The sequence below is a fragment of the Dermochelys coriacea genome, chromosome 1, assembly GCF_009764565.3.
Source record: "Dermochelys coriacea isolate rDerCor1 chromosome 1, rDerCor1.pri.v4, whole genome shotgun sequence".
Taxonomy (NCBI): Eukaryota; Metazoa; Chordata; order Testudines; family Dermochelyidae; genus Dermochelys; species Dermochelys coriacea.
The window spans coordinates 40052108-40065338 of NC_050068.2; the positions used below are offsets into that span (position 1 = coordinate 40052108).

The 13231-nt window shown below is 43.5% G+C and overlaps 1 protein-coding gene across 7 annotated transcripts in view; it reads right to left on the reverse strand.

Annotated features, from left to right (window-relative positions):
* The window catches only part of XPO4 (exportin 4), a 135665-nt gene that overhangs the window by 89621 nt on the left and 32813 nt on the right, over positions 1-13231 (reverse strand). For 6 of the 7 annotated variants that reach the window (XR_006277613.1, XM_038409057.2, XM_043504280.1 and 3 more), the window contains one exon: positions 2799-2904. Coding sequence is in view for 5 of the 7 variants with exons in the window: in XM_038409057.2 (XP_038264985.1) it covers positions 2799-2904 (106 nt within the window). In the remaining 2 variants the exon portion in view is untranslated. Of the gene's footprint in view, positions 1-291; positions 456-2798; positions 2905-13231 lie in introns of those variants that run through there. The other variant, XM_043504282.1, reaches the window with a different exon arrangement.

Genomic DNA, 13231 nt, shown 5'->3' on the forward strand with positions numbered 1-13231 from the left:
TCTGTATTTAAATGGAAGGGTTTATTACCCCCAGTTAAGTTAATAAGCTGTAATGTGTTCCCAAGTTTGTAGAGAAACAAATGAACCATATAATTTCTCTGATCTGCCTAGGAGAGGACTGGACATTGTTGAATATACAGTTTTGGGAAAATTTGGGACTAGAAGTGTGTTGTGGTCACCCTGCAGGTAGTAACCCAGACTGGTGGAAGCCAGAGTGGGGCTGTAGACAGACTGCTGGGGTCAGGGATGCTAAATCAGGGCTGTCTAGCACACAGACACTGAGGGTGTTACCTGCAGGCTGGCTGTGAATGACCTAAGTTGGAAGCTACAACAGTAAAGCATACAGGGCAGACAATGACAATCTCTCACTTGTCTGGATTGCACCCCGATCAGAATGTGACATGCTGGCTTGTCTTAAGAAGCACCACTTACTTGTTGAAAGGGAATGCAGGTGGCTATGAAAGGAGACTTAAAAATATTTTTTAAAGAGCATACAATATTCATGTTTCCTCTATATATATATATGACAAAGGCCTTCTCTATTTTCAAAGTTGCACCGATTTAGCTAGAATCGGTTATTAAATTGATTCAAAACTGGCAGAAAACCTTAAGGCGATACTTAAATAGATTTAAACCTGGCTTATATCAATGTAGCTTAGTTTGGTAAAATAGTATGTGATCATGTAATTAAAGGTATCATAATGCATACATACTGGGAGGCTGAATTAAGGGGACATGGGCTACCTTAATTCTGGTATTTCCTAATTTGAATGCTTGAATTTGCAACCTTAACATTTTTAAAATGTAATTTCATAATTTAAAGGAAACCTGAAAAATTAAATTCTATCATGTCAAATCATATTGAATCTTTACTTGAGCTAATTAAGTTAACCCTCGTCAGCAGGGTTGGGACCACTTGAGCTAACTGAATAACTAGTGGGAATAGTAGGCTGTTATTCTCTATGTGGACTAGCCACTAGAGAGAGAGAGAGAGAGAGAGAGAGAGAGAGAGAGAGAGAGAAGAGACGCTCTTTGCCAGTGGGTTTCAGAGTTTTTTCCTGACATAAGAACGGCCATATTTGGTCAAATCAATGTCCCATTTAACCCAGTATCCTGCCTTCTGACAGTAGCCAATGCCAGATGCTTCAAAGGGAATGAACAGAACAGGGCAATCATCAAGTGATCCATCCCATCGTCCAGTCGCAGCATCTGGCAGTCAGAGGCCTAGGGTCAACCAGAGCATGAGGCTACATCCCTGACCATCTTGTCTAATGGCCATTAATGGACCTGCCCCCATGAATTTATCAGCAATGGAATGGAAAGATTCAGGACTCCTAGGTTTAATTCCAAATTTTGAAGAGGAGTGCTCTCTAGTGGTTAAAGACTGTTCTTATCCTGTTGTCCCAGCCTGTCCCCCTCTCCATCACCATTCACCCTGTCTTCTATCTCTTACCCTTCTGCTCCTACACAATCCTCCCCAACTCCATCTCCTGGCTGCTGCTTTTCTCCCTTCTTGAGCTATCCTTCTACCCCCTTATTCCTGTCTCCATCCCTCTGCGTGTATGTCCCCCCACCATGTCCCAGGTACTGCCCCCACTCTGGCTCCTCCAACCCCATCTCACTGTCCCTCATTTCTCACCCCTCTGCATTCAAATCAGCTGCTTCCTCCTTCCCTCCACACTGCCTGGGTGATAGAGGGATCACAGAGCACAGAAAAGAGCCTATCATCAGTTCCTGTGCCTAACATCACAGCAGCCCCAGAGGAAACAACTGCAAGGAATGTCCTGCTCAGCCCCTGCAATCCTGAGCTGAAGCGTGTCCACTCACTCTATGATGATGGCGCACACACACACTCTGATCAGCATATAGGAGCTGAGTGGAGATGGTTCGTGCTCAGTAGAGGTAATTTTGCTGCCAAGCTATCTAGTCTCTACTGCTTGAAATATTTTTCAGAGGCTTGTAATCTGTCCAAATGTGAGCAGTTTTCCACAGGCATTACAAAAGATACAGCCCTGACACCAGGGCAACATGAACCTTCCTGCCAAATTCCAAGACCCTGCTCCAAAGCTTAGAGGCCCTGGAGTTTGTTTGTTTGTTTTGTTTTGTTTTTGTTTTTTTTTAAACAAAATGGATGGAAGTGGGGGGTTTTAATCACAGGTAAAACAGCATATTTCCCCATAATCTCATTCTCTGAAATGGCATGATCATTTTAGCTGAAACTTACTAAAAATATTCAGCCTGAGGCAGGAAACTGGCAAAGGAAATTTCCACCTGTATGGTTAAAGTTTGGCAAAATCATAAGCAACAGAAAACAGGGTCTTACAATGAAAAGTGACAAGCAGCCTTAACAATACATGGCATTACCAGCTCCACATACAAAGTATTCTCAAACTAAAATAAGAGTGTTCTCACCAAGGAGTAGCACCTACTTTACTAAATCAGTTTCTAAATCAAATTTACAAATTCTCCAACAGAACGAAGTTGTACCAAGGCCTCTGCTAAACCTGTGAAATGTTAAGGGGGCACTAAACTACACTAGTAGCTCTGCAAACACCACAAAAATTATAGCTAAAAATCAAGGATTTAAGATTACACATACAGTATTGGATCTTAAAGAGTTCTATTTAACTTACTTTTTAAATGTTTTGCAGTTCAACAACAAATTTAATACTGTACAATAAAAATGAAAGAATATCTAACCAAATGTTCACATTCCCAGATGCAAAAGACTAGTATTTTCTATTAGTTGTAAAATTGATGACATGCTGAATCTTTCAAAAAATACACTGAAGACTTACCCAAAATATGCTTGCAAACAGCAAATGGTGATTTTGATTTTCTAAATGATAAGAATATATGCTCGGCATGCTGGCGTTGTTCATTATTGACCATGGAAGGTGGTGCCTACAAGAAAACAAAGTTTACTTGCATTTAGGTAATCTGCAAAGTATTGTTCCTACTAAATATGCATTTTATGAGAAATTTTATAAGCTGATAAATATTTGCCTTGGTGAATAATCCAAACAACAGGAATATACATCTGCTATGGCAAGATGCCTCTTGTCTGACATAGCCTTCCTTGTACACAAATACCCCTACAGAAGGGTGTGAATATCTCTATGTGCATATTCAGACAATAAATCATTCTACATTGCTAACAATACTAATACCAAAACACATTTAAGATAAGGTGAAAAGAAAGGAAGATTAAGGTTCTACTCAATCCTTTTTGCACCAGACTGACAAAGCCCAAACCAAATAATAGCACACACTCTAGTACAGATAAAAACCCATCATCACCATCTAAAACATAATGGACTACTGAAATGTAAACCAAGAGAAATGGGATAAATTATACCTAAATTCACCAAAAAAGCTTTAATTGTTGTACTAAATTTTTCCGAATGTTTAAATTTAGATTAGAGATTTTAAATGGTATAGTAATGCCAAAAGGTTGAAGAATGTGTAACCTGATTCTTTTAGGAAACAAAGTCATTATTAGTGATATGCTGCCCTCTAGTATTTAGAGTCAGCATATTACAAAGAGACTAAATTGGTGCTGAGCACTTATAATAATCCCTTACAGAGTTACACAAAACAGCATGATCAAAATGCTTTGCCGTTAACAAGTGATCTCATACGGAGATTTACTGGTACCAATAGCCTTACTTGGGTCTAACAAATATTAAAGCTATCCTAACCAATTAATCTAGCAAGAGGAATTTTCTATTAGATATTTCAATTCAAGGTTCTATTTCTTTAAGATGACATGCCATGGCATATTTTCATACCTACATTATAATACTTGTCATTTTAATACATCTGTATTTGTAGAAATGACAGACTGCAGAAATTTCTAGAGTATTTTTTCCCTTTTAAAATTTCAGTAGAAAAAAATTAGTACTTCAATATTTATTTTTTGTTACAAGCAGGAGTAGCACCTTAAAATTAAATCAGAATCTGCTTACTAAAGTATCTATTGGAGTAGGTATCAGTTTTTCAAACTGAAAATTCAAACCCACCTCGATAACTATTCTCTGTAAAACGTGTATTTATTCCTCCTATATCCATTATAGTGGAGCAAAAGATTTTCTAGAGTTCAGCATCACTTTGCTCAAAAGTTGACTATTTTAAGCATTCTAAAATCGACATGCTTAATCTGCCTTGAAATTTGCTGTTTCATGAAATTTGCTGGTGGATAGGGTTAGTGACCAAATTTGGCGCTATCTGAGCAAGGGATTTCAGGGATACAAGGAATACAGCCCCTTCAAAAAATTTGATGTTTACAAAATCAGCTGGTTCGAATTCATTTGCACACACTATGCCTCTATTACTCCTCATACTGATCTCAGCCACTTGGGATTTATCTCAGCTAGTGCATGGCACTCACTACCCTTTTGGGGAAAACAATATTGAAAAAGTTAAGTAAAGTTAAGTAAAGTTCTTAGCTCCAGGTTGCATGAACTAAACTGATGCATCGAAAAATGAAATGCACATGTGCAGCAAGACTAGGGCTCTGTTAAAGATAGAGGATTTGCAAGAAGTCTGAGAAGCTGGGTGGTTTGAGGCACCATGCTGTGGTCACTGCAGGAGAGGTTATTCACCTTGTAGTAACTGGAGTTATTCTAGATGCACTGTCCCTATGTATTAGTTCACTTCAAGTTCTGCATGCACTTGAGACCAAAGAATTCTTCCTAGCAGCGTCCACTTACTCTGTGCAAGTATCCTTGCTTTCCTTGTTCTCCACACTGAGTGTACGGGGGGGCTGCACTGTACCACTGCCATCTCAGCTCCATCATCACCAAAAGTCTTGAGACTGGGATCTGAGGCAGAGGGGAAAGAGGATAGTCAGCGCACTACGAATAGGGACAACACATCTCGAAGAACTCCAGTTAATACAAAGTAACCTCTCCTTCTTCAAGTGGTTGTCCCCATTCATAGCACACTTCAGGTGATTCACAGGCAGTGATCCCTCTTATGGAGGTGGGTGCCCAGAACGTTGCCCACGTGCTGATTGAAGGATTGCTCTCTGCGTAGGGAGACATCTAAGGCAGCTGCCTGCACCAAAGCATAGTGGGCTTTGTGAAGAATGGACCGAGCCGCATGTCACCCCCTGCAGACGTCAATGATTGGAACATCCTTGCAAGATGCTATTGAGGTTGCCTGGGTTCTTGTTCTCATTGAGCGTGCTTTCATGCTGTCCTCAAGAGGACTTGTTCACCTCATAGCAGAGTATTATGCAACCAGAGATCCATTTTGACCTTCTCTGAGCAGAAATCGCCTTCCCCTTCTTTCCACAAATGAGACAGCTTTGATGACTTCCAAAGCAGCCTAGTCCTCTGAAGGTAAATGGCCTGGGTCCTACACTCATCCAACGTGCACAATCTCACTTCTTCGGCTTAGGATAGAACACAGGTAAGTTAATGCTCTAAAAATCCAATATCCTTCCTTAGGGAGGAACCTTGAGTGCAGCCTCAGACACCTTGTCCTTGTGGAAGATTGAGGCGGGGAGGGATGTTCACCATAAGCGCCTCTAACGAGATCATGACCAGAAACTCCACCTTCACGAAAGGTGCAGAAGGAAGCACGATGACAATAGTTCAAATGGTGCCCCATAAGAGCCAGTAAGACCAAGATGAAGTCCTAAGCCAGTGCAGGCATCATCACTGGTGGAAAACCCTCACTATCCCCTTCAGAAACCAGAACGTAACCTAGTGCGAAAAGATAGTATGGCTGTTCACTGAGGAATGAAATGTGCTGACAACAGCTAATAGCACCCTGACGGAGTTAAGGGATAATCCTGTGGACTTCAGGGATAGCAGGAAATCCACCACATCAGGGGTCTCGGTCAGCAACAGGGAAATGACCTACTAGTCATGCCAAACTTGGGAGATGTAGCACTTCCTGGTGGAGTTTTTCCTACTACTATTCCATACGAACTGCATGCCTGCCAAGTAACAGCTCTCTAGATCTGACATCCATCCAAATGCCATGCTGTCATAAGGATGGGTCAAGATAGGTAGCCTTTCCTCTTGTCCTGGGTAAGGGGATCCCATACAAAGAGGTGGTTGACTGGAGGTCAGGCCAACAGCTAAAGTACCAAAAATGCCACGGTCATCATGGAGCTATGAGAATGATCTGTATCTTGTCCTGCTTGATCTTCCACAGGACGCTCAGTAGCGCGGAGATGGCAAAGAGGTGCTCTTACCATTCTCAGGTTGATGTACAGGGGGTTCTTCCTATTCAGGATCCAACTATGTTCTCAGAGACTTGTTCATGAGGAACATCTTAAGGCAGATCTTCTGCAATTTCTTTTTCCTTCAAGGAAATAAACTGCAAATACTGCATTTGGATGGAATATGGGTTTCTCCCAAGCAGTACAAACAGGAGTCATGGTCATCATTTACCAAGAAGCAGCGCAGACAGACTACACAGTTCTTAATACTGGGGCTCTTTGTCATGCTGTCCCTTCCCCACTGGATGAAACAAAAGGGGTGGGTAGATGAAGAAATGCACCACCAAAAGTGGGGGGGGGACTCAGTGGAGCAAGCACCCTTAAGAGTAATGAAAAGCAAGCCTGACCAAACTGAACAGAAATAGCTATCTCTATCTACAGGTAAACTTCAGGAGAGCACAAGAAATACTAGGGCTCCATCTCGGACCACAAGCAGTGAGAAAGAACTGAGATGGTGGCAGTCCAGCATAATCCCTTGTATCCTTAGTATGGCACACAAGAAGAGCAAGGGCGCATGCGCAGACCAAGTGAATGCTGCTAGTAAGAGGTCTTTGGTCTCAGGTGCAAGCACACCTGAAGTGAACTACACATAGGGACAAGCTCTCAAAAAACCAGAGCTACACCCATGCACTGTGAGTTTAAGCCCTACCTTTGGCAGCTTTCAAATAATGTGCTAGACATGTTCTTCACTCTCTCCCTGCATTCTACAGGGAATCTTTTTGGAAGTTTTGCTCGGAGACCAGGGATTGGGGAAGGTACAGCGCGAGGGCTCTGCCCCTTTGCCAACCTTCGCCTTAGGGCTGCTCTGGCACAGCTACTGAGGGACAGCACATTCTTAGATACTGATTCTTAGTCCCAGGAATCACTTAAAATGTTACATTTTTAAAAACCCAATGGGATGGCTAGAGTTTTGATGAAGACCTGGGTTTCCAGATAGGTAGTTTTTCTTCTATGACACCTCGACAAATAAGGGATCGCCCTAAAAATGGACCTTCATGCTCTGGGAACTCAGAAGGGCTGACAAGACAGAACTATAAGCAGGGAAAGATGAGCTCCTTCTCCTCCAGTAACATACTTGGAGAACAGGAAGTGGAGCAATCTATGCCTTCCCCCTCTCTTCCTGTTCTTCTACAAATATTGAGAGCTTGTCCCTATGCACACTGCATATCACCCAACAATTCCTCCATGGCTATTTCAATAGGCTGAGGAGTGACTCCAGGGTCCTTCTTTCTGCCACTGGTCCCCAGCCAGAGGAGGGAAAACAGAATTCCCCTCCTGCCTCCATCAGTGAGGAAGGGACTCCACAATCATACTCCCTTCAGATGCTATGGCTTCTAGGGAAAAAGGGGAGGTCAGAGCTGTGCAAGGGAGCATGGAGAGGATAAAATGAGGTGGTCACAGCTGTGCAGTGGAGGAATCTAGGAAATTTCAGCTATACCCACAAACCAACCTCCCCATATCCACACACACCCAGTTTCTGTCTCCCCTTCAAAACATGCCGCAATGTAATTAAAAAAAAAAACAGGATAAGGGGCTGGGAATGAGCTCATTTCGTGCATGAAATAGGTACCCAGTGCTGAGAGGGGGTGGAGAGTTAAGGACAGACACACTCAGAGAATGGCACAGGTGCTGAAATCTTGGGGGGAGGGGAGATGAGAACACCGAATTGAGATTAATAGAGCAGTTCACATTTCTCAGAGCTATTGTTTCAGGTTGTATTCATCTTCATAGGGTGTTCTCATTCAGCTCAGCACATCTCATGGAGATCCTCACTGAACTGTTTACGTGACGTGGATATGTATAATCCCTTCCTCACCTCCCCATAGCCTCTCCAAGTTTATGAGGGCAAGGAGGAGGGTGGAGCTGGTGTGTAGGTGAGGGGTAGTCTCAGAGGAGCAGGGAGGGATGTGGGGGAGGGGTCAAAGGAATGGGCATGGATGGAGGGAATGTTGGAGGAGTTACAGAAGTGGTGGGGAATCTGCAAAGCTGGGAGGGGGAACCTCAAACAGTAAGAGAGAAGAAGTGGGGGTGCTGGAACAGTGCAGGGAACAATGGGTGAAAATGCAGGAGACAGATATGCACTGGGAGGTGTGGGGGCTTCAGCTCTGTCCCACAAAACCACCCCAGACTCCCCCATTTCTATCCCCCCTTCAAAACATGCACCCACTGACTATATCAGTCACCGTACTGTAACTGCTTTCTATTCCCATATCCTCGATCTGTGGGGTCCTCATAAATGTCTGTTTCTCTGTGGGAGGCGGATCAGTCTGTGCTGGACAGGCAATGAAGGGACACACTTGGACCCATGGTCTTCTCTGGCCACCTTAATCATGCCAAGCACCCAGAGGTAGCAGAGGGGGAACATGGAGGTACTGAGAGAAGTTTAAAAAGAACCAAAAAACAAAAACTGAGAAAATTAACTGCCCCAAAACTTTGTTAATGCAGAGGTAAGGTTGTCCAGTAATGTCCTGTGCCCTTCCAGAATGTTGAGTTCATTTATACTCAAACCTCTGAAAAAACAGGAAATGAAAAATTACAGTAAGGCAAACTTCTGAAAACCAGAAATACAGAATTAAGGTATGCACCATCCTTGCAATGCAAGCTTAACTCTTCCCTCTGAGAGATGGCCCAATATGCCTATAACTAAGGCTAAGATTTGGTCACATGTGTTTTGTAAAAATCACGGACAGGTCACAGGCAATAAAGAAAAATTCACGGAAACCTGTGACATATTCCTGACTTTTACTAAAAATATTCAAGACAAAATGGGGAGCTGAGGGGTTCCCACACTACCCCAGGCAACCTGGCCACTGGCGGTGGCTCCAAGCTCTTGGAGCGCGCCAGCCTCCCGCGCACAGTGGGCGGCCAGTAGCTCAGGGCTCCGCAGTTCCCAGCCACCATGGGCAATGGGGGAATCTTGCAGCTCCCAAGTGCTGAGGGCTCAAGTCATGGAGGTCTCTGGAAGTCACGGATTTCGTGACTTCCATGACAAAATTGTAGCCCTACCTATAACACACATACTAATATTCTACCTTTATAGATACTACAGAGCACTCTGACAACTGAGCATGAGCACCTTCTCTGTGCCACGGCAAAACTCTGGTTTGCTACGCCTGACATAAACAGGAGCTACCTGCATCTAACTTACACTCTAACACTAAGCCCTCCTCCACACTCACCACCCCAGATCTGCAAAATGTTACCATCCCTTCACCCTTTCCTTGAGGACTTCTTCTAAGACATTGCCTTCACTAGTCCCTCACAAAGCCCCCGAGACCAGTCATGTAGTTCACTACATAGCTGACAATCACCATGACAAGACTTGCCTGCCTGCTAGTACTTTAATGGTGAAATCCTAGCGGATCTTAAACATAAAAAAGAAGCTTACAAGAAGTGGAAGCTTGGACATATGACCAGGGAAGAGTATAAAAATATTGCTCGGGCATGTAGGAAAGATATCAGGAGGGCCAAATCGCACCTGGAGCTGCAGCTAGCAAGAGATGTCAAGAGTAACAAGAAGGGTTTCTTCAGGTATGTTGGCAACAAGAAGAAAGCCAAGGAAAGTGTGGGCCCCTTACTGAATGAGGGAGGCAAGCTAGTGACAGAGGATGTGGAAAAAGCTAATGTACTCAATGCTTTTTTTGCCTCTGTTTTCACTAACAAGGTCAGCTCCCAGACTGCTGTGCTGGGCAACACAAAACGGGGAAGAGATGGCCAGCCCTCTGTAGAGATAGAGGTGGTTAGGGACTATTTAGAAAAGCTGGACGTGCACAAGTCCATGGGGCCGGACGAATTGCATCCGAGAGTGCTGAAGGAATTGGCGGCTGTGATTGCAGAGCCCTTGGCCATTATCTTTGAAAACTCGTGGCGAACGGGGGAAGTCCCGGATGACTGGAAAAAGGCTAATGTAGTGCCCATCTTTAAAAAAGGGAAGAAGGAGGATCCTGGGAACTACAGGCCGGTCAGCCTCACCTCAGTCCCTGGAAAAATCATGGAGCAGGTCCTCAAAGAATCAATCCTGAAGCACTTAGAGGAGAGGAAAGTGATCAGGAACAGTCAGCATGGATTCACCAAGGGAAGGTCATGCCTGACTAATCTAATCGCCTTTTATGATGAGATTACTGGTTCTGTGGATGAAGGGAAAGCAGTGGATGTATTGTTTCTTGACTTTAGCAAAGCTTTTGACACGGTCTCCCACAGCATTCTTGTCAGCAAGTTAAGGAAGTATGGGCTGGATGAATGCACTATAAGGTGGGTAGAAAGCTGGCTAGATTGTCGGGCTCAACGGGTAGTGATCAATGGCTCCATGTCTAGTTGGCAGCCGGTGTCAAGTGGAGTGCCCCAGGGGTCGGTCCTGGGGCCCGTTTTGTTCAATATCTTCATAAATGATCTGGAGGATGGTGTGGATTGCACTCTCAGCAAATTTGCGGATGATACTAAACTGGGAGGAGTGGTAGATACGCTGGAGGGGAGGGATAGGATACAGAAGGACCTAGACAAATTGGAGGATTGGGCCAAAAGAAATCTAATGAGGTTCAATAAGGATAAATGCAGGGTCCTGCACTTAGGATGGAAGAATCCAATGCACCGCTACAGACTAGGGACCGAATGGCTCGGCAGCAGTTCTGCGGAAAAGGACCTAGGGGTGACAGTGGACGAGAAGCTGGATATGAGTCAGCAGTGTGCCCTTGTTGCCAAGAAGGCCAATGGCATTTTGGGTTGTATAAGTAGGGGCATAGCGAGCAGATCGAGGGACGTGATCGTTCCCCTCTATTCGACACTGGTGAGGCCTCATCTGGAGTACTGTGTCCAGTTTTGGGCCCCACACTACAGGAAGGATGTGGATAAATTGGAAAGAGTACAACGAAGGGCAACGAAAATGATTAGGGGTCTAGAGCACATGACTTATGAGGAGAGGCTGAGGGAGCTGGGATTGTTTAGTCTGCAGAAGAGAAGAATGAGGGGGGATTTGATAGCTGCTTTCAACTACCTGAAAGGGGGTTTCAAAGAGGATGGCTCTAGACTGTTCTCAATGGTAGCAGATGACAGAACGAGGAGTAATGGTCTCAAGTTGCAATGGGGGAGGTTTAGATTGGATATTAGGAAAAACTTTTTCACTAAGAGGGTGGTGAAACACTGGAATGCGTTACCTAGGGAGGTGGTAGAATCTCCTTCCTTAGAGGTTTTTAAGGTCAGGCTTGACAAAGCCCTAGCTGGGATGATTTAACCGGGACTTGGTCCTGCTTTGAGCAGGGGGTTGGACTAGATGACCTTCTGGGGTCCCTTCCAACCCTGATATTCTATGATTCTATGATGCAACCTACAGACCTCAGTGCTGAAATGAGACATACCTGATCCCCCATGGTAGACATGGACCTCTTCTAATAGCACAGTGACAACTCTACCAATCTACTCCAAATAAGCCCTCCACGATTCAATACAGCACTACTGGGCAACCTTACCTCTGCATTAACAAAGTGTTTATTCAGTTAATTATAATGCAAAGTGTAATTACATGCATTAACCTCATTAGGCTCTCAAATCTGGCCTACTTTAAAGGTGCTGCATTTATTTTATTCTTTTTTAAATCCACACTGTATGGCTGAGAAATTTTAGATCACCCATAAAACATTATTTTTGTATGTTCTGCACTGCATCACCATGAAAGGGAGCTTAAAGATAAGTAACCCTAGTCTGAAACCTACTATATGAAGATAACCATGTTTCTAGTGCACAAATAAAAAATATTACGTTTCAGTTATAGTTATGTCAAGTCTAAGAAGAAAGTCAGTGTATGCAAATTCCATCGCTATTAAAAAGACTACGGGCGGTCTTATGTCTGTGACTTTGCCACTTTACTTGACTTCGGTTAACTTTTTTTGGATGGAGAAACTGGAACTGCCTAAGATATCCAGAGCAACACAGGAATCACAGTCTGACAGATGACATAGGTCTACACCCGTGAATAAAGATTATTCACACGAGGGTCACAGGATAGTGGCCACTAATTTTTTCTTCACAATTTGTTCAACTTTTCAAAAAAGTTTTACACAGTTTAAAATTCAACAACAAAAACAATGAATAAATCAATGAGGTGACATGTGAAACTGCCAAGGCTACAAACACTTTGACAGACTTGTAACTAACAGACTAACTTTTTAAACTATGAGTCTGGACAGGTCATCAGAAAGAAAACACTGTCATCCCACCTTTATATCCCAGAGTTTCTAGAAAAAACGATTTCTTCCTTCTCAATTACATCCAACTACACTGCTGGGGAAAATCTGAATGGAGGGCAAGAACAGATGGGGTACAAATTTTTGAGGGAAAACAGCAGCAGAGCAGAGCAGCATATGTTGGAGGATTTAAATTCTACACAGGCTTGTAGAAATCCAATATCTTCTTCTGAGACAATCCTTGGCGGTTGCTGCTGGGACTGTTCAGGGATTTGAATGGATGAGGAAGAAGGAAAAGGGAAGAAACTGTCTTTTCTTTCCTCCCCAGTTTGACAACTTCCATTAACAGATCACAAGTATTTCTGCTGGAGATGTCCTATGGAGGAGCATAAGTAGCAGAATAATGAAAAATGCCAATTGTGAAGAGCAGCAAAAACACCGTAAGAATCTTGTGACAAGACACAGAATATGTGCAGGCAGAAACTCCCATGTCCCTGTCAAGGTTCCTTAAGTTACAAAAAGGCACAAAAGCAGGAATATACATTCCATTCAGCACAACTAATTTTATCAGTGATTTAAACAAAACAGAATCTAACGCATATCTAACTAGATTGCTTACTAAGTCTTTACAGGAATTCTGACCTGCATTCCTGCTCTGGTCCCAGCAAAAGCATCACACAGACAGAGAGGATCCTTTGTTTCCCTCCCCCCCAGCTTTGAAAGTATTTTGTCTCCTCATTGGTCATTTTGGTCAGGTGCCAGCGAGGTTATCTTAGCTTCTTAACCCTTTACAGGTGAAAGGGTTTTTCCTCTGGCCAGG